The sequence below is a fragment of the Ceratotherium simum genome, chromosome 1, assembly GCF_057802395.1.
Source record: "Ceratotherium simum simum isolate JZ-2026a chromosome 1, ASM5780239v1, whole genome shotgun sequence".
In the NCBI taxonomy this organism is placed as follows: domain Eukaryota; kingdom Metazoa; phylum Chordata; class Mammalia; order Perissodactyla; family Rhinocerotidae; genus Ceratotherium; species Ceratotherium simum.
Window position 1 is genome coordinate 6,239,964 of NC_141900.1, and position 26,868 is coordinate 6,266,831.

The 26,868-nt window shown below is 33.8% G+C and overlaps 1 protein-coding gene across 1 annotated transcript in view; it reads right to left on the bottom strand.

Annotated features, from left to right (window-relative positions):
• Positions 1-26,868, bottom strand: part of ZPBP (zona pellucida binding protein) — a 135,370-nt gene that overhangs the window by 103,278 nt on the left and 5,224 nt on the right. The window contains exons 3-5 of the mRNA XM_087434720.1: positions 20,329-20,454; positions 9,815-9,964; positions 294-512 (exon numbers count right to left, since the gene is read on the bottom strand). Of these exons, the coding sequence (XP_087290846.1) occupies positions 294-512; positions 9,815-9,964; positions 20,329-20,454 (495 nt within the window). The remainder of the gene's footprint in view (positions 1-293; positions 513-9,814; positions 9,965-20,328; positions 20,455-26,868) is intronic.

Here is a 26,868-nt window from a genome sequence, read left to right on the forward strand (position 1 = left end):
CTTTTACAATTAAATCTTCTTAGCCAAATATCATGATACATTCTTTATACTAATTTCCATTCTCTAGTAAATTGTTATAACAAGGTTTAAGTTATTTGAGAGCGTAAACTTTTCATTAAGTACAGAAATCAGTAGAATTTTATTTTGGGGGCTATTGTAACTAAGTAGAGAACATAAAACATTTAGATTTATAACATTTACATTCTAAAAATGATGCTGGTAATTCACAACATGTCTTTAAAATAAGCTTTGTGTCCTCAATTTGTTTTCCTTAAAGAACTGTATATACTTACCTGAAAATGTAAAGAACAATTCATTTTGCAAACCAGCTTTTTGCATTTTAACATGATGGCATTCAGACTTAAGTAAGGAAACTTCACATGAAAGATCAAGAACCAATTTGCTTAAAATCTGAAGAAGTTTCTTCTCAAAAGAAATATTATAGATACTATTGCAGGGAGCTGCATGATAGCGAGCTGTAAACTGGTAAAAATAGCGAGGCTCACGATAAGCTGTAAAAAATTAAACAGAATAACACAAAAACAGTTATTTAAGCCATTCAAATATATTGCAACTATTCAAGAGAAATCATTATTTGGAATAAATTCATAGCATACCATTTTATATACAGCTATACATATATATTTTTTTAATTTAACAAACATGTAGTAGTTACTAATTGAAAAATGCTGGTATAGGCACTTTACAAATAGTAGCTCATTTAAATCACCTAACATTATTTAAGATTGGTATTATTTTTACATGCGTCATGAGGAAATTGAGGGATGGAGGGATTATGTCACATATCCAACACCCATGCTATCAAAACTAATATTCTAGCCAAGAAGCCTGGCCCAGACTCTGTGTCCTTAACTGCTATATTATGCTGTCTCAAACTCAGGAATGAAACTTCTCTAAGTTTAGATATTCATCTCAGAAGAAATTAGAGTCATATAATTACCAACAATACACCAAAAAGAATATGTTTCTAACAAATCTACAAGTTTTATTGAGTTCCATTACAACATCTAGAATTGAGAACATTGTTTTCTTACCCATTTCAAAATCTCACAGAAATGACATAAGAAATATAAAAATGATAAGAAATCCATAATAATAACCAGAAATCAGAACAGTTCACCTTCTGACACAGGTAGCTCTACTGCTACTTCTGTTAAGCAAGGGGCCCTCCCTGCCTGTTCCCGGCTTGCACGCTGAGGAAATGTCCCTCACTCACACTAAAGCGAGAGCTGCCATTATCCACTGTCTTACCTACTCATTTAAGCCCAAATGAAGAGCACATACTGAGCTGGTATCAGTCCTTGTATTCAAAGTAGAGACCAGACAGCTTATAATTGCTGAGCAAACTATCAACTACATTTACAAACATGAATGAAAACCACAGACTCTCCAACCCCAACTTTAGGGAACACTAAGAGCATTAAAGAGAAGCAAGAAAATGAAAAAGCAAGGGAAAAGAGCTTTAAACGAAAATTAATGTAGGAAGAATTAAATAACGTTTTTAAAATTTTAACTAGTAAAGATAGAAAATACATCCATAAAACTATTATAAAGCTGTTGTAGAAGATGAATTATCTTGAAAAATTAAAAAAATACAAACATCAATAATAAAATTTAAAAAATTAATTGAAGTAAGAAATAAAAACAAGGTTAAAAATCTAATTATATGTTAGGAGATCAAGTAACGGTTCTCACATAGCACAGAGCAAAATTATAAGAGCAAAGTAAGAGATAAGGAAGAGAGATCCCAGATATCCAATATCAGACTGGAGCAGTTTCAGGAGAGGACAGAAGAGAAGATGACCAAGGGACAAACAGGAAAAATGTTCTGTAAGCTTAACAAAGATTTATCTCACTATACCAAAAAAGTCCATGAAATAGTGATAAGAATACTGAAAAAAAAGTGCCACATTGAGACACGAATCTTAAAAACCTATCACGCTTGGGGCTGGCCTCATGGCCGAGTGGTTACAGTTCCACAGGCTCTGCTTCAGTGGGTTTGTGGGTTTGGATACACTGTGGATACAGTGGGTGTATCCACAAACATACACCACTCGTCAGCCATGCTGTGGCGGCGACCTACATACAAAATAGAGGAAGACTGGCATACATGTTAGCTTAGGGCTAATCTTCCTCAAGCAAAAAAATGAGGAAGATGTGCAACAGATGTTAGTTCAGGGTGAATCTTCTCCAGCAAAAAAAAAAAAAAAAAACATCATGCTTTTATTGATACATCTATGGCTTATGATAAATAAATGTATATACTGATTTATATATTGATTATATCATGATTGGTCATATCAAAGATGTGTGACATGATATACACAAGCACCACATAGAAGAGCTGAACCTGAACAGAGTTGGAAGCGGAGCGAGGCTCACAGTATGACTGAGGACAGAGCAAGTGCTCCTCTGTCCATGGGCTAAAAAAGAGCTCTTTTTTCTTTCCAGAAATCTGGGATATATCTAACTATTACCTTTGATAGAAATAATTCTGAATATAAGCCAAAAATATCCCCAAAATGCCCTCAAAAACTACATCAAAAGTATCCTCTTCTGAAGAGAGCTCCTAATTTCTGGGAAAAGTACACATTAATACACAGAGCAATTCAGGATCAGTTTATATGTATAAAGATGTAACACAGCAGGCTGGAGGCTGCTTGCAGGATTGGTTGTTGGCTGATAAATATCTCCCTACACTGACAGGCACCTTTCCCTATGAGATAAAACTGTTTACTGAGGAACTGAACCCTGCACCTTCTGGGAGTCTGGAACTTTGTTATAGCAACTTATAGTTATTTGGCAGAGGGAGCCTACATGACTAGCTCCCAATCAACATTTGGATGCTGAGTCTCTACTGGAGCCCTGGACAGAACAGGTACACAGGTTACCAGATCTTCATCACTGAAGAAGCGAGCAGGCTCAGTGCGACCTCACATCAGGAGAGCGCACAGGAGGCCTGTAGATGGATTTCTCCAGACTCTGCCCATGCTGTCTGCCCTTGCTGTTCCTACTGTGTATCCTTCACCTTAGCTATGAGTACAACTCTATGCTGAGTCCCCCAAGTCCTTGTAGCAAATCCTTGCAACAGCTTACAAACTAAAATCTTCAGATGAAAATCAGAAGCTTTAAAAGAAAAAAGATATATACAACTCTAGAAAAATGGGAATGATAAAAAAAGTAAAAATCTACAGCAGCTCTTCTCAAAAGTTTTGGTCTCAGTATCCCTTTACATTCTTAAAAATTACTGAGAAGTACCAAACAACTTTTATGTGAGTTATATCTATCAATATTTAGAGTACTAGAAACTAAACTGAAAAAAACTTTTTAAATATTTATTAGTTCATTTAAAAATAATAAAAACCCATTAAACAGTAACATAAAAAATATTTGAAGTATAATAACTCTCTCTTCAAAAAGAATCAATGAGAAGAGTAGTACTGTTTTGTATTTTGAAAATCTCTCTAATGTCTAACTGAATAGAAGTCAGCTGGATTCTTATACTTGTGTATGCATTCAATCAGATGTGATGTGTTGGTTTACTGCCTCATACAGATATGTTGATATTGGAAAGGAAGCATTTTAACAGCCTTTACAGATAATTCTGAAGGACTATTCCATAGTAGTTTACCAACCTTATTTGCAAATGTCAACACTGTGAAAATGGCAAATAATATCATAGTATAATTATAAAAATATTTTTCACCTAACTGACCCCTTGAAAGGGTTTCAAGGACTCCCAGGGGTCCACAGACCACAATTTGAAAATCACTGATCTATATTCGACGCTAGAGTACTCAAAATTCTTAGAAATTGACAAAAACACAACAACTTAGGAAAAAAGGTAAAACACATGAATAGAAAATCTCAGACAATAAACACACAGAAAAAGATTCTCAGAGATACTAGTACTAAGGAAAATGCAATCATAACAATGACAGAATTTTACACCCACTATATAGATAAAAGAGCAATATCTATTTTAATGAAGGATACGAGTACACACAAGTTTTCATATATATTATGAAAATTTAAAAACAAAATTTAGAAATATAAATCTTCAAAATGTTAAACAAATTAAGAATAGGAAATAATAAAACAAAAACTGGTGAAGAGGGCCGGCCCCGTGGCTTAGCGGTTAAGTGCGTGCGCTCTGCTGCCGGCGGCCCGGGTTCGGATCCCGGGTGCGCACCGAGGCACCACTCCTCCAGCCATGCTGAGGCCGCGTCCCACATACAGCAACTAGAAGGATGTGCAGCTATGACAGACAACTATGTACTGGGGCTTTGGGGGAAAAATAAATAAATAAAATCTTTAAAAAAAAAAAAAACAAAAAAAAAAACTGGTGAAGATGTCTAAAGAACAAATAGAGATTTTAAAAAGAAAGCTCTAACTGAAAATATTGGAGATGGCGAGTACAGTCACTGAAATAGAAAAAAAAAAAATCACCAAAGTTAAAAAAATATAAAGTGACTAGACAAGTAAATAGCAGATGTGACAAACCCAAAGAGAGATTCATAATTTGGAAAACAGTACCTAAAACACAACATATTTAAAGATCTGGATATATGAAAGACAAGTTAAAAGATACAGATGATAAATTAAAGAGCTCTAATAAATATGTTTAATTGGTATTTCAGAAATAAAAATAAATAGAATAATCAAGAGGCAAAATTATGAGAGACCATGAAGAGTCAACAAATTCAAGAATTAAATATGTAAACCACATTCTCCAACACAATGAAATCAAAATGAAAATCAACAATTAAAATCCCCAAAACATTTTTAAACAAAATACTACTAAATAACAAATGGTATATCCAAGAAACTAATGAATATTAAAAATATATTAAGCAAACACATAGATAAGGAGAATAGAATGGTGGTTACCAGAGGAGAAAAGGGTGAGGAGGAGGCCAAAAGGGGTAAAGGACCACACGTGTACGGTGATGGATGGAAACTATCCACCAAGTGCTAAGCTCCTAAAGCACGGTGTCACTCAGAGAGAAGCACACCACTGTCCCCACCCCTAGCTCTAGAGCTGTGGCTCGGCTCGGAGAATCTGTCAGGGAGGAGGAGCAGGCTGTAGAACAGATTGCTCAGAATCCCTTCTCAAAGGAACTGACACTACTTGTGACAAAGTGTAGGAAAGCTCAAACCTCAGGCTGCTCTCAAACATGGTTGGAGGTTTGGTGAAAGACAACTGGGAGGAGATTTATAGATTCATTGGTGATATAGGCTCAACTGTAGGCTGCCTAGTTTGTTAGAGAGCAACAGTGGAAGAGAAGCTGGGAGCAGCAATCCTGGGGTCAAAACAAATCACAAACGCCAACTTGGGGAACTATCTTTTCAAAGGAACCCAAATTTAACTGCATCAGTCTTTAGAGGAATTTATGCTCCAGGGCATTACTGAAAACAATAGATCCACCAAACTGCTGTGAGTACACCTTTCTAGGACAAACTTTGGAGGCTTAACACTATGGTGGGGTGAGGAGTGAATTTCACTGATAATCTAGACAGTTGCTAAACAAATAAAAAGGAACTAATTATAAAAGCCTGGGGTAGTAGGAGGAGATGGACCAGTACCCAGAGTTTGATACAATATGTTATCTAAAAAGTCCAGTTTCTGAAAAAATTTATGAGACATGCACGGAAAAAGGAAAGTATAACCCATACACTGGAAAAAAACCAGGAAACAGAAACAACCTGTGAGAGTGCCCAGATGTGAGATTTAAAAGTTAAAGACTTCAAAGCATACACTATAAATATGTTAAAATAACTAAAAAAAATCATGATTTAAAAAGGTATGATGACAAAGTCACATTAATAGAGAATGTCTAAAAGATTGAAATTATAAAAAAGAACCAAGTGGAAACTGTGCAGTTCAAAAGTAAAAACACCGAAAGTCAGACGCATGAAGGGGCTCAACAGCAGATGTGATCTGGTAGAAGAAAGAACTAGCTAAAAGAAGTTTTTCAGAATGAAAGAACATGACTTCAGTCAATAATCTGAATCCACACACACACAAAAAAAACAGTGCTCCAGTAAAGCTAAGTATGTAATTATAAACACAGTGTAAGTCCATATTACTTCTATTTTTTTTCCTCTTTACTGATTTAAAAAACAATTATATAAAAGAATTTGAATATGATGCATCATTGGTCCCCTAACATAAGTATATATTTGTCAAGAGAAGCACAAAGGAGGTGAGTGGGAGCAAAGCTGTATTGGGCTAAGGAAATGACCACAGATGGTAACTTGAATACACAGGAACAAATGAAGAGAATCAAAAATGATAAATAAGAAGGCTAATATAATAAAACCTATAAATAGACACTTGCTTTCCTTTATTTTCAGCTTCTTTGAAATATATAAAATTATATAAAATAATAATTATAACACTATATTATTAGTTTTGTTACATTTACAGATGTAATATGTATAATACTAATACCACAAAAAGCAGAGAAAGGAAAGAGATCTACTTAAGAGCAACATTTCTATATCTCACTGGAATTAAGTTGGTATAAACGTCAAGCTGATTCTGATAGGTTAAGATATATGTGGTAATCCCTAAAAAAATTAATAAAGAAATTACTACAAAATATATAGTGAAAATCTATTAAAGAAATTAAAATACTACATTAGAAAATATTCACTTAATTCAAAAGAATGAGAAATAGAGGAATATACATATGACTTGGAAATAAAAAGTAAAATGATAGAGTTTATACAATTATATGAATAATAACATTAAATGTGAATGGATTAAATTATCTAATCAAAAGGCAGAGATAATGAAACTGCATTTAAAAAGCAATATCCAAGTATTTGGTGTCTACATGAGACACACTTTAGATTCAAAGATACAAGTAGATTGAAAGTAATAAGACTGAAAATGATATACCATGCATATAGCAATCACAAGAAAGCAGGAGTGGCTATACAATTATCAGGCAATATAGACTTTAAAACAAGAAAATGCTACTGGAGAAAAAGGAACATTTTATTATGATAAAAGGGACAGTCTATCAGGAAGCTAGAACAATTATAAACCTATACACACCTAAGAACAATGAACCAAAATGAAGCAAAAACTGACAGAAATCAAAAAGAGAAATAGGCAATTCAACAATATTAATCAGAGACTTCAATATCCCACTTACAATAATGGATAAAACAACAAGGCAGAAGATCAACAAGGAAATAGAAGACTTGAATGATGCCATAAACCAAATAGACCTAACATAAACCTACAGAACTCTTCACTGAACAACAGCAGAATACATATTCTTCTCAACTGCTCACTGCACATTCTCAAGGATGGAGAATATTCTAAGGCCCAAATCTTGATAATTTAAAAGGACTGAAATAATACAAAGTATCTTCTCTAACCTCAATGGAATAAAATTAGAATAACAGAAAGAATTTTTAAAAACTCACAAATGTGTGGAAATTAAACAACACAGTCCTAAATAACTAAAGGGGCAAAGAAAAAATCAAAAGACAAATTATAAAATATCTTGATATAAATGAAAATAAAAACAAAACCTATGGGATGCAGCTAAAGTAGTACTTAAGTGGGAAATCACTTGCTTAACATACATAATGTGCTGTTATTAGGAAAAGAAAGATCTCAAATCAAAATCGAAACTTTTACCTTATGGCACTGGAAAATGGAAAAGCACAAGAAAACTAAACCTAAAGCAAACAAAAAGAAGGAAATAAAAATTAGAGCAGAGATAAATGATACAGAGAATAGAAAAACAACAGAGAGAATCAAGAAACAAAAACCTAGGTTGAAGAGATTAACAAAATTGATAAACCTTTAGCTAGAGTGACCAAGAAAAAAAGAGAAGACTCAAATTACCAAAATCAGAAATGAAAGAGGAGGCATTATTAACAACATTACAGAAGTAAAAAGAACTACAAAGGGATACTATGAGCAACTGTATGTCAATAAATTAGCTAACTTAGATGAAATAGAAAAATTCCTAGAAAGACACAAACTACTGAAACTGACTAAACAGGAAATAGACTATCTGAATAGAGCTATAACAAAGAGACGGAATTAGTAATCAAAAAAACTATCTATGAAGAAAAACCCAAGCCCAGATGTCTTCAATCATGAATTCTACCAAAGATTTAAAGAAATATTAACAATTCTTAATGAACTCTTCAAAAATTAGAAGAGGAAGGAAAACTCCCCAATGCATATTAAGGTCACTATTACCATGATAGCAAAACCAGACCAAAAAGATATCACAAGAAAAAAAACTACAGACCAATATGTCTTATGACTATACATGCAAAAATTCTCAACAAAATACTAGCAAACTAAATCGAGCAGGATACTGAAAATTTATACATCATGACCAAGTGGGATTTATCCCAGGAATGTAAGGTTGGTTTAGCATTTGAAAACCAATTTAATTTACCATATCGATAAAACACAAAGTGAAAACCACATGACTATCTCAATTAATGCAGAAAAAACCATTTGACAAATGCCCAGTAAATATTAGCTATCATTATCATTACTATAAACAAGCATTCATTTTAGTCACTGTTACATTTGTCAGCTTACGTGAATATACGCTTTTGAGAGATTTCAAAGTATATTTGTTACAAACTAGATATATAAAACAACAAACTGGAGAAAACCACGTAACAAAAAATAAAGTGTGACAAATAAAAAGATTTAAATAAATTATTTGCCTAATAAAGTTAATTTCTCATAAAAAAAATTATGTCTTTCTTTGGATATATGGGATAGTGTTTTTCGAGCGACCAAAAGTTATCAGGAAACCATTAACAATTCTGCCATTTGCTCTGCATTCCAGCTGTAAAAACAATGGTATATTACCACAAACTTAGTGACTTAAAATACCACAAATTTATTATCTTATAGTTTTGGAGATCAGAAGTTCAAAATGAGTCTTACAAGGCTAGAACCAAGGTCCATTCCTTCAGGAAGGAGGAAAATCCACTTCTCTGCCATCTCCAAGTTCTAAAGGCCTCCTACATTCCTTGTGGTCCCTTCCTCCATTTTCAAAGAACATCACTCCAACCTCTCCTGTCAGCATTGCATTTCCTTTTTCTGCCTTTGACCCTTTTTTCTCATTTATAAAGACCCTTATGATTATTCTGGGCCTGCCCAGATAATTCAGAATAATCTCCCCTTCTCAAGATCCTTAACTTAATTACATCTGCAAAGTCCCTTTTGCATTGTAAGGTAACATATTCACAGGTTCTGGAGATTAGACTGGGACATCTTTGAGGACCATTATTCTATCGACCACATATGGGTCCCACCAGTGAGACGGAACTTACAAGCAACCTTTGTTCAGGCTGCTCTCCTTGCTACTCTGTTGTCAACTCAGCTCCCGTAATCTCAAACCTCAACAGATCAAATTGTATTTAGAAAAGAATTTTACAGTGGTACTTCATGTTCCTGTTTGGGGGAAACGACAGCATGCCATCAAGCATGATACTCAGCATTTTAAAGCAGTACAGACTATAATATCAACATAATAATTTGAAAACATGATTTCCAAACCCTGTTTTCATTCATTGACTTAAATTTAGCTATGAACATGTCAATATTCCCCTAAGGAAAAAATGATCTGCCCTCACCACTAACCCCTTACAAAGTACTTTGTAAAATATAGGCAGGCAGGAATTTTTCTTTAATTAAAAGCAATTAAAAATAACAAAATCCCTTTAAAACAAACCTGTTAAAATATTTCAAAACATTAAGAAATGTTAAAATACAATGAAATGCACTTCTTACCATATACAACATATTTTAGTTGAAGATTTTTAACTTCTTCTTCCACCATAGGTTTATACTCAAGGAAACATGTGTAAACTCCACTCATGTTCTCCTCAAAGTTCTGGAATATAAGGCTTCCTGTGGTTGTTACTTGTGCACTACTGTTTTCTAATTAAAGGAATAAGATACAGTAATTAGTTGCTTCAATTACATGAGATTGAGATTTTTTCTAAACAGTAAGTAAGACCATCAAAATTTACCTACAGAATCACTGAAAGTAGTTGGGGGCATAACTAGTCATTGCATCTGGTGTTTGTTGACAGCAGGTGCCAGGATGACCTTTATAGGGTCAGAATTTCACTAACCAGAGTTCATCAATTATGTGGCCGCCTAAGTGGTAAGAGACTAAACAGTTACATGTACATAATGTGTTCCTAATCTGTTCCTTGCATTGATCTGGGCACTATCAGAAATTCATACATATATATAAAATACTATATATTTATATATGCTATAAAGTAATTATATACATACATATGTATTTTATTGATGAGTTACGCCCTCAGTAAGCTTACAAACTACATATGAAAGAGGTAAAACAGTGTACTCAGAACAAAAGCTAACCCAATACTATATAATCACTAACAACTAGGGATTTATTGTCATTATACATGATACTAGGCAAAAGTTGGGTTACAACATTAACAATGGGAGAAAAAGAAAAAACAAAAAAGGAGATTAGATTACCTGGCTTGCCCAAAGTCACACAATCACAGAGTTGCAGTGTTGGGAATTAGAACCAGATATAAGATCATTTTTTACTTCAATATGCTTCATTACTTATATATCGCACTGGGAGAAAGCTATGTTGTGTAATGGAAAAGAACTCTGATTTAAAGACATTAAGACCTGGATTCGAGGTCTACCTTTCTCTCTCATAAACTGTACAACCCTGGGGTAATCACTTAATCTTTAAAGATTAATCTTTCTAAAGTCCAGCTCCTTCATTTATAAAACAAAGAATCATAATATATTATAGCATATCTCACAGGATTGTTTTTGTATAAGAAATGCAATGAATGTTAAAGTACTTGAAAAATCTACCAAACCTTAAGTATCCAAGTTTTTGTTCTGCAAGTTCACAACCACAGTTTGCATTAGAAAAATTGGTAGATATTGAAACTCACTCAATAATTTAATATGCCATTCATTAGAAAGTATTAGTAAATAATTGTTTATCATTTTCTATTTTAAGTAAATGATTTATTGCTTATAAATTTCAAGTTGAAATTTATTTATTCAAAATAAGACAAAAGATGAATGTTCTTAGTGATGAAATTTTCATTAGTTAGTTGCTCAATAAAAATTTGTTGAGTTTCTATTACACGCAAAGCCCTGTTTCAGATATTGAAGGAGAAATGAACAGATGATATACCCACCCACAAAGAATTTACATAGAGCATTATTATGCCTTGAGAGCTCCCATTTCTATATCCTGGATGAAGCTGAAAAATGTGATATAAACTTAGAACACATTTCTATTGTAATGCCTATTTCTTCATGAATATCTTTTGATGAAAGATTGCATATTTATCACAACATGTTGCCTAATTTCTAAAACAGATTAACAGATTTTCAAGTGTTTTCTACATATTTCAGTAGAGACAGATACTTCATAGTACTATGAAAGGTGTCCATAAATTTTAAACAAATTTTAGAATATCATGTCATCAATGATGCTATGCATTCCTTGGCAACATTTGAAATAAAATTTTCCCAAACCAGAAATATCAATTAATAAGTGTATTAATATAAATTTGAATGCCCACTACAACGTTAAATATTATGAAAGCCAGAAAATCAAGTAGTATATAATTTATAATAAACCTCCCTCTGGCTACCTTCTTATTTTAAAAAAGTTAGAAGTGGCATACTTTGAAAAGATGCCCAGGGTATTTCATAGCCAATAGAAGAACCCACTCTATAATATCACTTAACAAACAGACTTTTAAGTAACTAAGTTTAAATGAGAATTTCATGATGCCAAGGGATATTACTGTAAGAACTCCTACAACAGCAAGTAGTCAATAAATAATTAAATTAAAGTCAGTACTTCTTCTTTCTCTAGATCTTAGCTTGATCATCTAAAACTTCAGAGTTGGACTAGATCTCTAGAAGCACATGCCTTGGAGCTCTAACATTATATGGCAAAATTGAAGCACAATTTCATTGCAACTTATTATTTTAAAAATTAGGTTTAGAGGCCAGCCCCGTGGCCTAGTGGTTAAGTTTGGCACACTCAGCGCTTCAGTAGCCCAGGTTTGGTTCCCAGGCACGGACCTACACCACTCGTTGGTGGCCATGCTGTGGGGCGACCCACATACAAAATAGAGGAAGATTGGCACAGATGTTACCTTAGGGAGAATCCTCCTCAGCAAAAAACCAAAAAAAATTAGGTTTATACTTTTGGTTTCTGCTCAGATATGAAAAGTGAATATAACAGCATGGATCCTACCATTACAACAAAGAAAAAGACAGACAAAATGTCAATTAAGAACTTTGCCTTAACCTATCAAAGAACTGAAGTGTCATGGCAACCAATAAACCTGAAATACACGAATGGACGGGGCCTACAGGTAGAATCAGGACCCAAGCATTTGCTTCAATTGCCATATAAGCTGGCAAGAAGTCAACTAAAAGTTTTCAACGAACTGCTAAAAGCCAAGTGTCAACCAGTGTGAGCATGTGAAGCCTCTGAGGACCAGAGATATGGAGGAGGGAGGAGGTTATACCCTCTGACAGGCTTTACCTTCATGAACACTTCTGAGTCTCAAAAGGAGAGCAAGGGAACCATGAACAAGATTCCCACAGGGTATCAGCTATAGGAGGAGCCCAGCAGCCCTGCCAAAACCCCACCCAGACCCATCTCCCCTACCTCGTGGTAAGGAACAATGCTATAACCTACAGGCAGAGAAGAAAGAAAAATGGTCACCTAGGGTACTATGGAAACTTGTTACCACTAGGGAAGGAAACAGGAAGAAAAAAAAGCCTCATCCTTCAGGAATAGTCAGCAAGAAGTACAAGGCCAGCACTAAAGCTGGAGAAGGAGTTGAAGCACTTGTGAAGAAAACACCTCCAAGATCCATGGACACCATATCTGCCAAAGATTACAGCTTAATCAGAACATTAGAGACTGCCCCTCTCTCTCAACTACCATCACAATAAGAGTATAGTAAAAATGGAGTGGAATCAATCTAGGAGAGCTGCAAGAGATTCTCTCTGGAAAAATAAAATCAAAAATAAAATCAAAAATAAAAAAAAAATCAAAAAATAAGAAAGGAAAGATTAGACATGAGAGAAAAATAACTTCTCATGAGCCAGCCTACAGCTTAAACATGTTTAAAGGTATCTGAAGCTTTCAGGAACCACAACAACCACCGATATCAAACCCAGACAATTCCTGACTAGATTAACGCAAACTCCTAATACTAAAGGCTTAACAGTATTTTAAAAAAGTGTTCATCTCAAAGCATAAAAATACTTATCACAATATCTAGTGTCTTATTCAAGATATCCAACTTTAACAAAAGTTAAGAAGTATACAGGAAGGCAAGAAATGGCACATTTCCAAAATACCAAGCAATGCTTGGAGCCAGACTCTTAAATGATACAGATGTCAGAAGTATCAGATAGTTAATTTAAAATAACTATGATTAGTGTATTAGAGGATTTAATGGAAAACACAGACAACATGCAAGATCAGATACGTGATTTCAGCAGAGAGACTGAAACTATGGGTATATCTGGTAGGTTGGAAGGTTCTCTTCCAGACCACTCCAATAAAGCAAATAACAATAAAGCAAGTCATATAAATTTTTTGGTCTCCCAGTGCACATAAAAGTTATGTTTACACTATACTGTAGTCTATTAAGTGCGCAATAGCATTATGTCTAAAAAAACAATGTACATACCTTACATAAAAATACTTTATTGCTAAAAATTGCCAACCATCATCCTAGCCTTCAGTGAGTCATAATCTTTTTGCTGGTAGAGGGTCTTGCCTTGATGCTGATGGCTGCTGAGTGATCAGGGTGGGATGGCTGTGGCAATTTCTTAAAATAACACAACAAAGAAGTTTGCTGCATTGATTGACTCTTCCTTTCACGAACAATTTCTCTGTAGCATGCGATGCTGTCTGATAACATTTTTATCCACAGTAGAACTCCTTTCAAAATTGGAGTCAATCTTCTCAAACTCTGCAACTGCTTTATCAACTAAGTTTATGTCATATTCTAAATCCTCTGTTGTCATTTCAACAATCTTCACAGCATGTTCACCAGTAAGAGATTCCATCTCAAGAAACCACTTTCTTTGCACATCCATAAGAAGCAACTCCTCATCCGTTAAAGTTTCATCATGAGACTGCAGCAATTCAGTCACACTTTCAGGCTCCACCTCTAATTCTAGTTCTCCTGCTATTTCTCCCACATCTACAATTACTTCCTCCTCTGAAGTCTTGAACCCCTCAACGTCATCCATGATGGCTGGAAACAACCTCTTCCAAACTTCCTATTATTGTTGATATTTTCACCTCTTCCATGAGTCATGAATGTAATTAATGGTATCTAGAATGGCGAATCCTTTCCAGAAGGTTTTCAATTTATTTTGCCCAGATCCATTGGAGGAATCACTATCTATGGAAGCTATAACCTTACAAAATGTATTTCTTAAATAACAAGACTTGAAAGTCAAAATTACTCCTTGATCCATGGGCTGCAGAAGGGATGTTGTGTTAGCGGGCATGAAAAAAACATTAATCTTTTTGTACATCTTCATCAGAGCTCTTGGGTGACCAGGTGCATTGTCAATGAGCAGTAATATTTTTAAAGGAATCTTTTTTTCTGAGCAGTAGGTCTCAACGGTGGGCTTAAAATATTCAGTATGCTGTATACAGATGTATACAACATGTTGAATTGTACAATGTTGTAAACACTGTACCATGTTGTAAACAGACGTGCTGTCATACAGGCTTCGTTGTTCCATTTATAGAGCATAGGCAGAGCAGATTTAGCACTATTCTTAAGGGACCTAAGATTTCAGAATGGAAAATGAGCACTGGCTTCAACTTCAAGTCACCAGCTTCGTTAGCCCCTAACAAGAGAGTAGGCCTGTCCTTTGAAGCTTTGAAGCCAGGCACTAACCTCTCCTCTCTAACTAGGAAATTCCAGATGGCATCTTCCTCCAATATAAGGCTGTTCTGTCTACATTGAAAATCTGTTTAATGCAGCCACTTTCATTAATTATCTTAGCTTGATCTTCTGGAGAACTTACTGCAGCTTCCACATCAGCACTTGCTGCTTCACCTTGCACTTTTATGTTGTGGAACTGGCTTGTTTCCTTAAACCTCATGCACCTCTGCTAGCATCAAACTTTTCTTATGCAACTTCCTCACCTCCTTCAGCCTTTAGAGAACTGAAGAGAGTTAGGGCCTTGCTCTGGATTAGGCTTTGGCTTAAGGGAATGTTGTGGCTGGTTTGATCTTCTATCCAGACCACTCAAACTTTCTCCATATCAGCAATAAGACTGTTTCACTTCCTTATCATATGTGTGTTCCTGGAGTAGTATTTCCTTTAAGAACTTTTCATTTGCATTCACAACTTGGCTAAGTGCTTGGCACAAGAGGTCTAGCTTTTGGCCTGTCTTGGTTTTTGCCATGACTTCTTCACTAAGCTTAATCATTTCTAGCTTTTGATTTAAAGTGACAGATGTGCAACTCTTCCTTTCACTTGAACACTTAGAGGCTACTGCAGGGTTTTTAATTGGCCTAATTTCAATTTTGTTGTGTCTCAGAGAATAGGGAGACCCAAGGAGAGGGAGAGAGACGAGGGAATGACCAGTGAGTGGAGCAGTCAGAACACACACAACACTTATTGATTAAATTCCCTGTCTTATAAGGGCATGGTTCATGGTGCCCCCAAAACAATTACAATAGTAACATCAAAGATCACTGATCATAGATCACCATAATAAATATAATAATAATGAAAAAGTTTGAAACATTGCAAGAATTACCAAAATGTGACATAGCGACACTAAGTGAGCAAATGCTGTTGGAAAATGGTACCAATATTGCTTAAAGCAGAGTTGCCTCAAAACGTCAACTTGTAAAAAATGCAATACCTGTGAAGAGCAATAAAGTTAAGCACAATAAAACAAGGTATGCCTGTATAAGAAATAACCAAATGGAAATGCCGGAACTAAAAACAAAACAAAACAAAAGAAAAAGAAAAAAAAGCAGTGACACTAATGAAGTATTTCTTCAATGGGATAAAGAGGCTTGACACAGCTAAGGAAAGAATGAATGAAGTTCAGGATAGGTCAAAAGAAATTACCCAACTTGAGTCACAAAGAGAAAGACAAAACAAAACAACAACAACAACAAAACATCAAGAAGAAAGAATACAAGAGCTGTGGAACAATATCAAACAGTATTACACATGTGTGATAGAAATCTCAGAAGTAGAGGAGGGATAGGATGGGGCAAAGAAATATCTGAAGACATGATGGCTGAGAACTTTCAAAAATTAATAAGAAACCCCAAACTATAGATCCAAGAAGCTTAGAGAACAGCAAGTAGCATCAATACGAAAAACAAAAAAAGACACATAATATTCAAATCACAGAAAATGAAAGGCAAAGAGAAAATCTTGAAGTCAGTCAGAAAAAAATGGCACACTGCCTACAAAGGGACAAGGATAAGATTATAGCAGACTTCTCATTAGAAACTGTGTAAGCAAAAAGAATACAGAGTGCCATCTTTAGAATGTTGAAAGAAAAAAACTGCCAATCCAGAATTCTACAACCAGCAAAAATAAATAAATAAATAAATAAGCAAATTTAACCCAAAGCAAACAGAAGAAAGGAAATAATAAAGATAAAAGAAGAAATCAATGCAATTGAAAACAAAAAAATATTGGAGAAAAATAAATCAAACCAAAATCTGTTCCTTTGAAAAGACTGATAAATTGTTAAACCCATAGCCAGAGAGACCAAAATGAAAGAGAAAAGACACAACCAATATCAGGAGTGAATGAGGGCACATCATATAGATCCTGGATATATTTAAACGATAATAAGAAAATATCACAAACTACTTGATGCAAATAAACTCAACAAGTTGGAAAAAACTCTTAAGTTGGACAAACTGCTTGAAAGACACAAACTACAAAAACTCACAAAATGGTGAGAGGGAAAACTCCTATTGCCACTTCATTTAGATTATATCTGTGAACTCTGAAGCAAGACTTCAAAGGAACATGACTTCAGGAAAGTTCCTTATTCTCTCAGAGCCTCTGTTTTCTCATATATAAAATGGAGAAAATGGCTGTACTTACTGCAAAGGCTGCTGTAAAAATTAAATGATTAGTGTGCGTAAATTGCTTAGAACAGTATATGATGCATGACAAATTTATAAATGTTATTTTTACAAAATTCAAAATAAAAACACTAAAATACACTCTTGCAGGATACATACATATATACGTATATGTATATATATGTATATATATAATATACATATACATATATATGTATATATACATACATATATACATATATATATATACACATATACTATATACATATACTATATATATATATATATATAGTAAATGCATAAGGAAACGCTAAAAAACAATATAGTAAAAGTTGAGGATAGTGTTTACCTGACAGGCAGTTAGGCACAGAAGAATGGGATTTTTAAACAACTTATTGGGGGGTTCAACAGTGTTGGTAATGGTATATCTTGACTTGTATACTAAGTTCAAACAATGTTTGTTTTATTGTGCTTCATAGCTTGTATGTATCTTACATATATTTGTACTTATCAAATGCTTTACAATAAAAACATTAAGTTAGAGTAAATATAATGTATGATCTCAGTAAAAAAAAAAGAGTGAAGTTACAGGGTAAAGCCCAACATATGTATGTATATGTGATTTTATATGTTTGTGTGAACATTTAGAAAAATAAGGACGTCCACACACCAGAAAGAGTTAATTCATCAGAATGATATTAAGGTTGGAGTAAGAGGTAAGATCTTGTTCTAACAAATGCATTACTTTTGTAAATAAAAACTACTGAAAGAGAGACAGAGAGACAGACAGAAAGAGAAGGGGTGGAGGGAGAGAGAGAGACAGACCAAATCTAAGATGCGTCCCTTACACTTTACAACCTATCTAAACAATCTGAATATTTCTCTCCAAAGGAATGTGCAAGTAATTACATAATTGCGTGATTTCTTTGGTTCAATCTTAGAGGAACTATCTTTGGTATATTCATAAGATGATGACTAAAATACAGTATAGTTTAATCTAGAGTCCAAAAGGTTCTCTGTTTTTCAAGCTTTAAGAAAGTTAGACAATATTTTCCAGTTCTTTCTGAAATAATAGTGAGAGTAGAACTAATGAGCTTTAAAACTGGTAGACAGTAAACTGTGATGTGATACTGCACTGAAAACTAAACTACAATCATGATGTCAGAATACCAGAATTTCCTGGAAATATTTATAAATATAAAAACCATTGTATTAATATGATTTTATCCTTACCTAGAAATAACTACATTTCTGAATATCTATTTTGCATTATGAAAGTGAGTAAAATAAAATATTGCTCCTAGTTAAAGGATCTGAAATTCAATCATATATTTGGTTTTGCAATATAATCTGCAAGACTTGGCATGGCATCTTCAAAAAGAAAACGTTTCAGATTTCAATTTCCAAATCAAAGGAGTAACAAATTATGATAGAACAATTCAATACATACTTAAATGCTTCTATTTTTGAGCTTACAGAATTTCAATATCAAATGTAAAATATATTTAATACACATGTTTGCACTACATCATGTGCTACTATCAGAGAGCAATAAAAATAAAATTTGATTATATTTTCAGTATTGGATGCTTTTACATCTGGCCCATTTCATTGATTTATATTAATTGCCCTACCTCTTAGTATTTCTGTTCCTGACCTCTGCTGATTCATTCCTAACACATTACTACAGTCAGGTAGAGATTATGTCTGTTTTTTGTACCTCCCACAAAACCTAGCACAATGGCATCCACCAAGTAGTCAAGCACTCACTAAGAGTTGAATAATTCACTTTGAAGAACCACCACCTACCCTGAAGAGTGGAGTAACTCTTTAAATCTTGAGCTATTTTAGAAGCAGCATGAATATTATAGAAATGTACATCTGAGATCCCTCAACTATATAAAAATATGAATTAAAACATATTACAAAATAAATATTTCTTATGAAAGTTTCTTTAACAAGCCTTTGAATGAATATACTGCTTTCCTTCATCCAAGATAACAAAATAAACCTGTAGGTTTTCATCCATAGGCACTATCTCAAAATACCAATAAGGATTTTAAAAAAAGAAAGCAAACATGGTGAACAGAGCAATAAAGAAAAACTTCCTTAGAAAGTATGCAAAAATGATTAGGTACAGGTCTTCATGATGAAAATTCATTAATCTGGGTTTTTAGCAAGGCTGAAAAAAACAGCTAAGCTAATTTATATTTTTTAAACTACACTGCAAAAGCAAATCAAAAAAAAAAATCAGAGTAATAGTAAATATGCATTGCAAAATAACAAAATAAGAAGGTGAACGGAGAAAATGTTGATCAAATCAGTCATACCAAAGGTAATCTCTATGTGGAAAATAATACTCTTATGAGAATAAGATCTTGTTTTCTCAAAAATTTGAAAACTGTAAGGCTACCATTCAGATGTGTCTCAAGTCCATCTTGTCCTCCAGATGAATACCTGAGTGCTAAGTCTCCTCTTTTGTAAGCACAGCATCAATAATATATTACTATATAGCCACTGTCAAATCACGCAGTATGTTTAAAAGCATGTTTTTCATACTAAAATATTAAGTGTTAAATTTAGTCATTTTTTTCAAAATGGATAATAATACTTAAGTTAAATTCAAATACAATCCATATTGTCTGGCCAGGATTTTGGTCAGAAAGAAATATAAGATCACAAAATATAAAATTATAACTACTAATAAAGTCTCAAGTTGTTCCTATGTGAGGCTGTTTAAAGAAACAAAACCATATAAATCTATAACACAAAGTGTTCATTTCTATTTTTAACAAAAGCCAAAATCATATTTGCCTCTTCATACATACTTTACTAACAAAAATCTGATTGAAGTAACCAAAATGATTTTATGAACTTTAAAAAAAAAGTAACATTTTTTTGGAATAGAGATGCTTAGAGAACTCTCCAAACATTTCAATCATCTAGTGTCTCTCTATCTCAAATCAAGATCTTGCAAAAAATGATCAAAGCATCTACATTGCTAAATTCTAACTCCAAAACGAAATCACAAGAAAAACAAGTGAGGGGAAAGATATATGTATATGAAATATAAATATTCTTTTTGTTCTGCATACATTTCAGATATATCAATTTAATTAATATTATCAATTTAATGATAACTGAAACAAAATCCTACCTGAAATAATTTTTCCTCTTGGCCCATGCCATTGGAATGATGGGTCTATCAGTTCAGAATTTCTCAGTCGCTGGGTTACACATAACAAGTGTGGACTCTTTTGATGGAGCATAACATATACTTTCACTGAAAACACAATATTAGAATGTTCCAATAATATGTCATGTTCTTAAAGGCCCTATAATGCTTTACATTTTTGTAGTTTGGGTTACATGTTTTCGTAAGTTTTCTTTGGATTATAGCTATTATTTGATAAGAACCAGATTTCATTGCATTCTATGTAACTAACATTCTAAAATATACACATGTATTTCATCTGGGTGTGTGTGTGAGTCTCAATTGGACCTCAGTAGTGGTCTTTTTTACTCAAAGTTCATGTATACTAAATTATTTTACTCTAAGAATATTATTTTAATTACAAAGTATTAAGGTAATTCTATACCTAGACTCTGTTTTGCAATGACACCAAACCAGAAAGGAACTGCTAAGCTAAATTTGTTTAGAGGAATAATACATTACTCACAATGATATAACACGATATACTGAATTTTAAAATTATGTGATTAAAAAGTCAACAAATATGTGCTTTGAATGATTTTAATTATTAAACATTTTTTCCCACTTTGCTCTAAAATTTAGAGAATCCTGATCATTAAACAAGCAAAAGTAGTATTCTTTAGGAGATACAAAAGGAACACAGTAAAGATTCAATTGTTTTGAATTTACTCAGTTAAGAAAAGGTTCCAACAACTCCTCAGTAACTGCATGCCAACTCTTCACTGATTCTTCACATACAAAGATTTTTGTAATCCAGTAAAATAAAAATTGTTTTTGAGAGTCAAAATTCTTAACTTTGAAGAGATTGTCTCTAAAGTTTCACCATATAGCATGATGTTTATTGAATGGAGCTTTTTATCCTTCCTTAGGTTAAGAAAGTTCCCCTCTACTCTTGGTTGGTTGTTTTTATCATAAATTGCTGTTGAATTTTAGCAAACTTTTTTTTCTATATTGATTGAGGTGATCATTTTTTCTTCTTGAATATTTTAATGGAATGTTTAATATTACTAGATTGTTTTCCTGGAATAATTCTAATTGATCATGCTCTTATACTTAAATACTATTGGATTCAATTTGCAAATATTTTTCCTGGAATACTTGCACTTATATTCATAAATGCAAATATGTATAATTTTCTTATACTATTCTCTGTCCTTTTCCAATCTCGGTATCAAAGTTGTTATTTAGTATTTAGCATTATTAAGGTAGGCATCTAAGGTTATAATAGCTCATAAAATGAATTGGACAGATTTTCTTCTATAAATTTTCTCTGAAAGAATATGGAAAGTGTTTTTCTCCTTGAAAAACCGCATAGCTGTAATTTTTTTTTTTTTTTTTGGCAAGGGTGAGGAGTAGGGAAACAAATTTTTGATTACCAATCAGGAGAATTTAACTGATTATTAGTCAACTGAGTAACCTAAATCAAGTCTATTTTAAGAAATTTATATTTTACTAGAGTTATTCAATTTTATTAGTATAAAATTATTCAGAATATTAAGTTATGACTTTTAAAGTTCACATCTTTATTTATTCATATAATTTTTTGTACTTTCGTTATTCTATCATGAAACATTTACCAAAAGTTTGTCTACTAATTGTTCCAAAGACAGCTTTTGATTCAATTCAACCTATTATTCTTCTCTGATTTCTTTCATTAATTTCTCCTCTTATTTCTTTCTACTTACCTCAGTTTAAATTCATCTTCCCTTTTCTAACTTCTTTAATCAATGCTGGCTGTATAAAACTGTCACTCCTCAGCATGACTTACTAGCCTTCCTCTCCATGATCTGTCTTTTACATATACCTCATTACACCTCTTTTCATACCCTTTGCCCCAACCATGCCAAACTTCTAAGACCTCCCTAAAGCACCACACTGAACCACTCTTCTATGGTTTTACTCATCTAAGTACCTAAACGCCTCCTCATCTTCGGAAGCTCAGCTTAAGTATTCCCTTTCTGCTCTGGCGCTGACAGTCGGAATAGCCCATGCCATTACTGTACCCTTCCTTTAGCCCCCACTAACCTCTGCACATATTCAAATCATAGAAAATAAAAGTGAATCCAGAAGAGTTTCCCAATATCAATAAAAAAAATAATAACATTCCTCTACATCAATAATAATGCATTAAACTATGTAATAGGAAAGAAGACAGCATTTAAAGAACAATAAACAGAAGTTAATTACAATCAAGACCACAAGACCATTATGGGGAACATGTTTGGACTCCAGCAAAAGATAAACAATTAGACCACAATGCCATAATCATGAGAGTGCACTCATAATTTTAAAGATGCCCATTTATCCTCATATTTATGTATATAATTAATATAGCTATAACCAACATCTCAGAAAAATTTTTAAAGAAACTCTTAAATATTTATTCTAAAATATACTTAGAAAATTAAAGGTTCATAAATATATAAGAATTCTATAAAAGAAAAGCAAAGAGGAGGGACTAGCATTACAAATTATTAAGATAAATTACAAAGTTATACTAATTATAACAGAATGTTCTGTTGTAGGAACAAAGAATAGTGGGTTTAGGGGAAAAAATAGGCATAAAAAACTACTATATGATAAGAGAGGCACCTTAGATCACTGGAAAACATAGATTAGTAGTAAATATGTTTAAAAATTATCTCAATTGGGCCGGCCCTGTGGCTTGGTGGTTAAGTGAGCGAGCTCCACTGCTGGCGACCCGGGTTCGGATCCCGGGCTCGCACCGGCGCGCTGCTTCTCCGGCCATGCTGAGGCCGCGTCCCACATACAGCAACTAGAAGGATGTGCAGCTATGACACACAACTATCTACTGGGGCTTTGGGGGGAAAAATAAATAAATAAAATCTTTAAAAAAAAAAAAAAATTATCTCAATATATAAACCAAATTGAAATTAAGTTTATACCTCACACCATAAACAAAAAATAAATTCGACAGACAAAAGAAGCAAAGGCAATCATTATTTTAAAAAAATGTTAATTAATACTTTTATGACTTTGGGATATGGAAAGATTCTTTTAATGCAAAGAGCACAAACATAAAAAGAAAAATACTGAACTCAACTCCTTAAATATTAACAATTTCTGTTCAATCCTATACAACAAAGGCAAAGTTAACATCTGGAACAAAAAGCATGACCAATTTGATCTCTGGGAGAAGATATCTGCAACAAAGATAATTGATAACGGATTTATAACTGGAATATAAATAACATGAAAGTAACTCCTTTGAAAACAACAGGAAAATGATGAGCGAAGGTAACATAACTCTCAATTTAGCAAAAATGGAACACTTGGGTAATATTTCATGCTAGTGAGGATGCGGGAAAAGCACTGCTGGTGGAAGCATAAACTAGCACAGCCATTTTGAAGAGCAATTTTAGTGAGATTGAGAATGCTAGGTCCTATAATGATGAACTTCTACTCCTGGATATAAAAGACCCAGAAAACTTCTGAACAGGTACAAAAAGAAATATACAAAATGGTATTCACCACAAATACCAAAAAAATGTAATGAACTTAAAGTACAATAAAGATGTAAATAAATGATAACTGAATGAATGGATACATGAGTGAATGAAAACAGAAGACCAACTGAACAGAAAAGAGTAAGTAAAAGGTGAACAAGTTAAAGAGGGGATCACAAAATAGAAAAACGGCTGACATGGACAGTTGCTGGGACCTTGCATGACAGAAGAAACTGAAGAAATTCTAGGCAAGAAAAATCAGGCAGTCAGCATTTTATGGAGGCAAGACTAGTAAAATATCATATAACAATCTACTTTGTGATATAAGAAATACAAGCTGAACTGAAATGTTAATCCATTTTTAAGAATAAATTTAATCATATCCAATAAAATAAAGCAATATAATGGAAATTAGTTACACATAACTGCTTTATACTTTAGGTTTAAAAGTTGTAGTTTTAAAACAAGCTGTGATAAAAGGTGTGATATTAGCAAAAATGGCAGAGTAAGAAACTCCAAAAATTATCTCCTTCATAACAGTAATGAGAAAAATGGCAGAAATTTTCAGAATCAACATTTCAGAACTCTGGAAATTAATCAAAGACTTGCAGCAACCCAGGAAAAATTTATTAAAGAAAAACAACTGAATCTCCGTATAATGGGTTGAATTATGCCTCTCCCAAAATTCATATTTAAGTCCTAATCCCCAGAACCTCAGACTGCGAACTTATTTGGAGATAGAGTCTTTACAGAAGTTAAAGTGAGGTCATTAGGGTGAGCCCAAATCCAATACGACTGGTGTTCTTACAAAAGGAGGAAATTTGGACACAGAGACAAATACAGAGGGAAACCAGTGTGAAGAGACATAGGGAGAAGATGGCCATTTACAAGCCAAGGAAGGAGAGCTGGAACAGATCCTTTCCTCACAGCCCTCAGAAGGAACGAACCATTCCTGCATGATTGGACTTCTAGTCTCCAGAACTGTGAGATAACAAACTCCTGTTGTTTAATTCACCCAGTCTGTCATAATTTGCTATGGTCGTCCTAGCAAACTAATATATCTGGTAAGAAGAGTGAGCTTGCAGCATTTTAAATTGCCGTATTCCCATCTCTCCTCCCCAGTTCTGCAACAGCTTTGAAAACCAACATGCCACAGTAACTGTAAGAATCAGCAGCTTGGCAGCCACTAGAGGAGCAGATGGGGTCAGAAGTCCTTCAATGACTCCTTCCAAGACAATTGTCATTATTTGACCTTTCTGGCTGTTTCCTAGAAGACATCACTCACAAGGTGTCTTTATTTGACCTAACTTGGAAAGCCTTTGCCCCAAGAGTATTTGTCAAAAACAACAAGAGGTGGGGCCAGCCCAGTGGCATAGTGGTTAAGTTTCCACGCTCCACTTCGGCAGCCTGGGGTTTGTGGGTTCAGATCCTACACACCTCTCATCAAGCCATGCTGTGGTGGTGTCCCACATACAAAATAGAGGAATATTGGCACAGATGTTAACTCAGGGACAATCTTCCTCAAGCAAAAAGAGGAGGATTGACAATGGATGTTAGCTCAGGGCCAATCTTCCTCATCAAAAAAAAAAAACAACTAGAAGCTATCATTTAACTTTGTAACTGCCTGATGCAGTCGGTTACAGACGGGGTAAACAACAGGCCAACAAAAAAGCTTAAGAGGAAAAGCTGGGGAATGACACGTCCATAGGAGCTTTGAAAAGTTCTGACATGTTCCTGAGAAAATAGAAAGCCACGTGCATGCACAGCACAGGGCATGCTCAGTAATTTTTAAAAGTTCTCACATGTTCCTGGGAAAATAGAAAGCCACGTGCATGCACAGCACAGGGCATGCATGCTCAGTAAAGATTGAGAGGCCTTAAGTTCTCATCTCTGGCTGAAATTGAGGCTTTTGCACAGCAGAAAGGAAAGGACAACGTAGAGTTGTCAATTGCCTGGCGAAATTTTTAAGGTATGTCACAACAAGCACACAAAGACCCTCAGCAAAGACTAGGAGGCTAACTGGTTCCAGGTGTTTAATGAATCTCTGTTCAATCATTAGCTTAACTAAGCTAACTGAGCAGAGACATCAGGGGCTACACATGACAAAGAACACATAATTTACAGAATTAGTACAGATAAGTCACAAAACAAAAAAACAATAACAACAAACAGCAACACCACCAATACCTGGGGAGGCGGGGGATCTGATTTCCAGAGTTGCTAGATTATATTACTTAAAATTTCCAGTTTTCAACCAAAAATATGAGACATGCAAAAAGCCAAGAAAGTACAGTCATAGGCAGGAGAAAAAGAAAGCAACCATAGAAACTGTCCCTGAGGAAGCCCAAAATTTGGATGTACTGGAGTTTAAACCAGTTATTTTAAAAATGATCAAAGAACATCATGTCTAAAGTACTAAAAAAAAGTATGAAAATGATGTCTCTCCAATTATAAACTATCAATAAGATAGAAATTGTAAAAAAGAACCAAAAAGAAATTCTGGATTAAAAAGTACAATAACTGAATTTAAAAATTCACTATAAAGAATCAACGGCAGATCTGAGCAGGCAGATGAAAGAATCAGCAATCAGCAAACCTAAAGGTAGATCAATTTGGGATTATCCAGTTTGAGAAAAAGAAAAAAAAAGAATAAAGATAAATGGACAGTACTCAGAGACCTGTGAGAAACCATCAAACATCTCAGTATATATATAACGTAAGTCCATGAAAGAGTGGAGAGAAGGGGACAGAAAGAATATTTGAAGAAATATAATAAAACTTCCCCAAACTGATGAAAAACATTAATCTACACATCAAAGAAGCTCAATGAATTCAAACTAGGATAAATTCAAAGAGACCCACATTTAGACAATATCATAATCAACTTTCAAAATCCAAAAAAAAGACAGAATATTGAAAACAGCAAGAGAGAAGCAACTCATTACATACATGTGATCCTCAATAAAATCAGTAGCTTATTTCTCAGCAGAAACCGTAATGAAATAGAAAGTCTGAA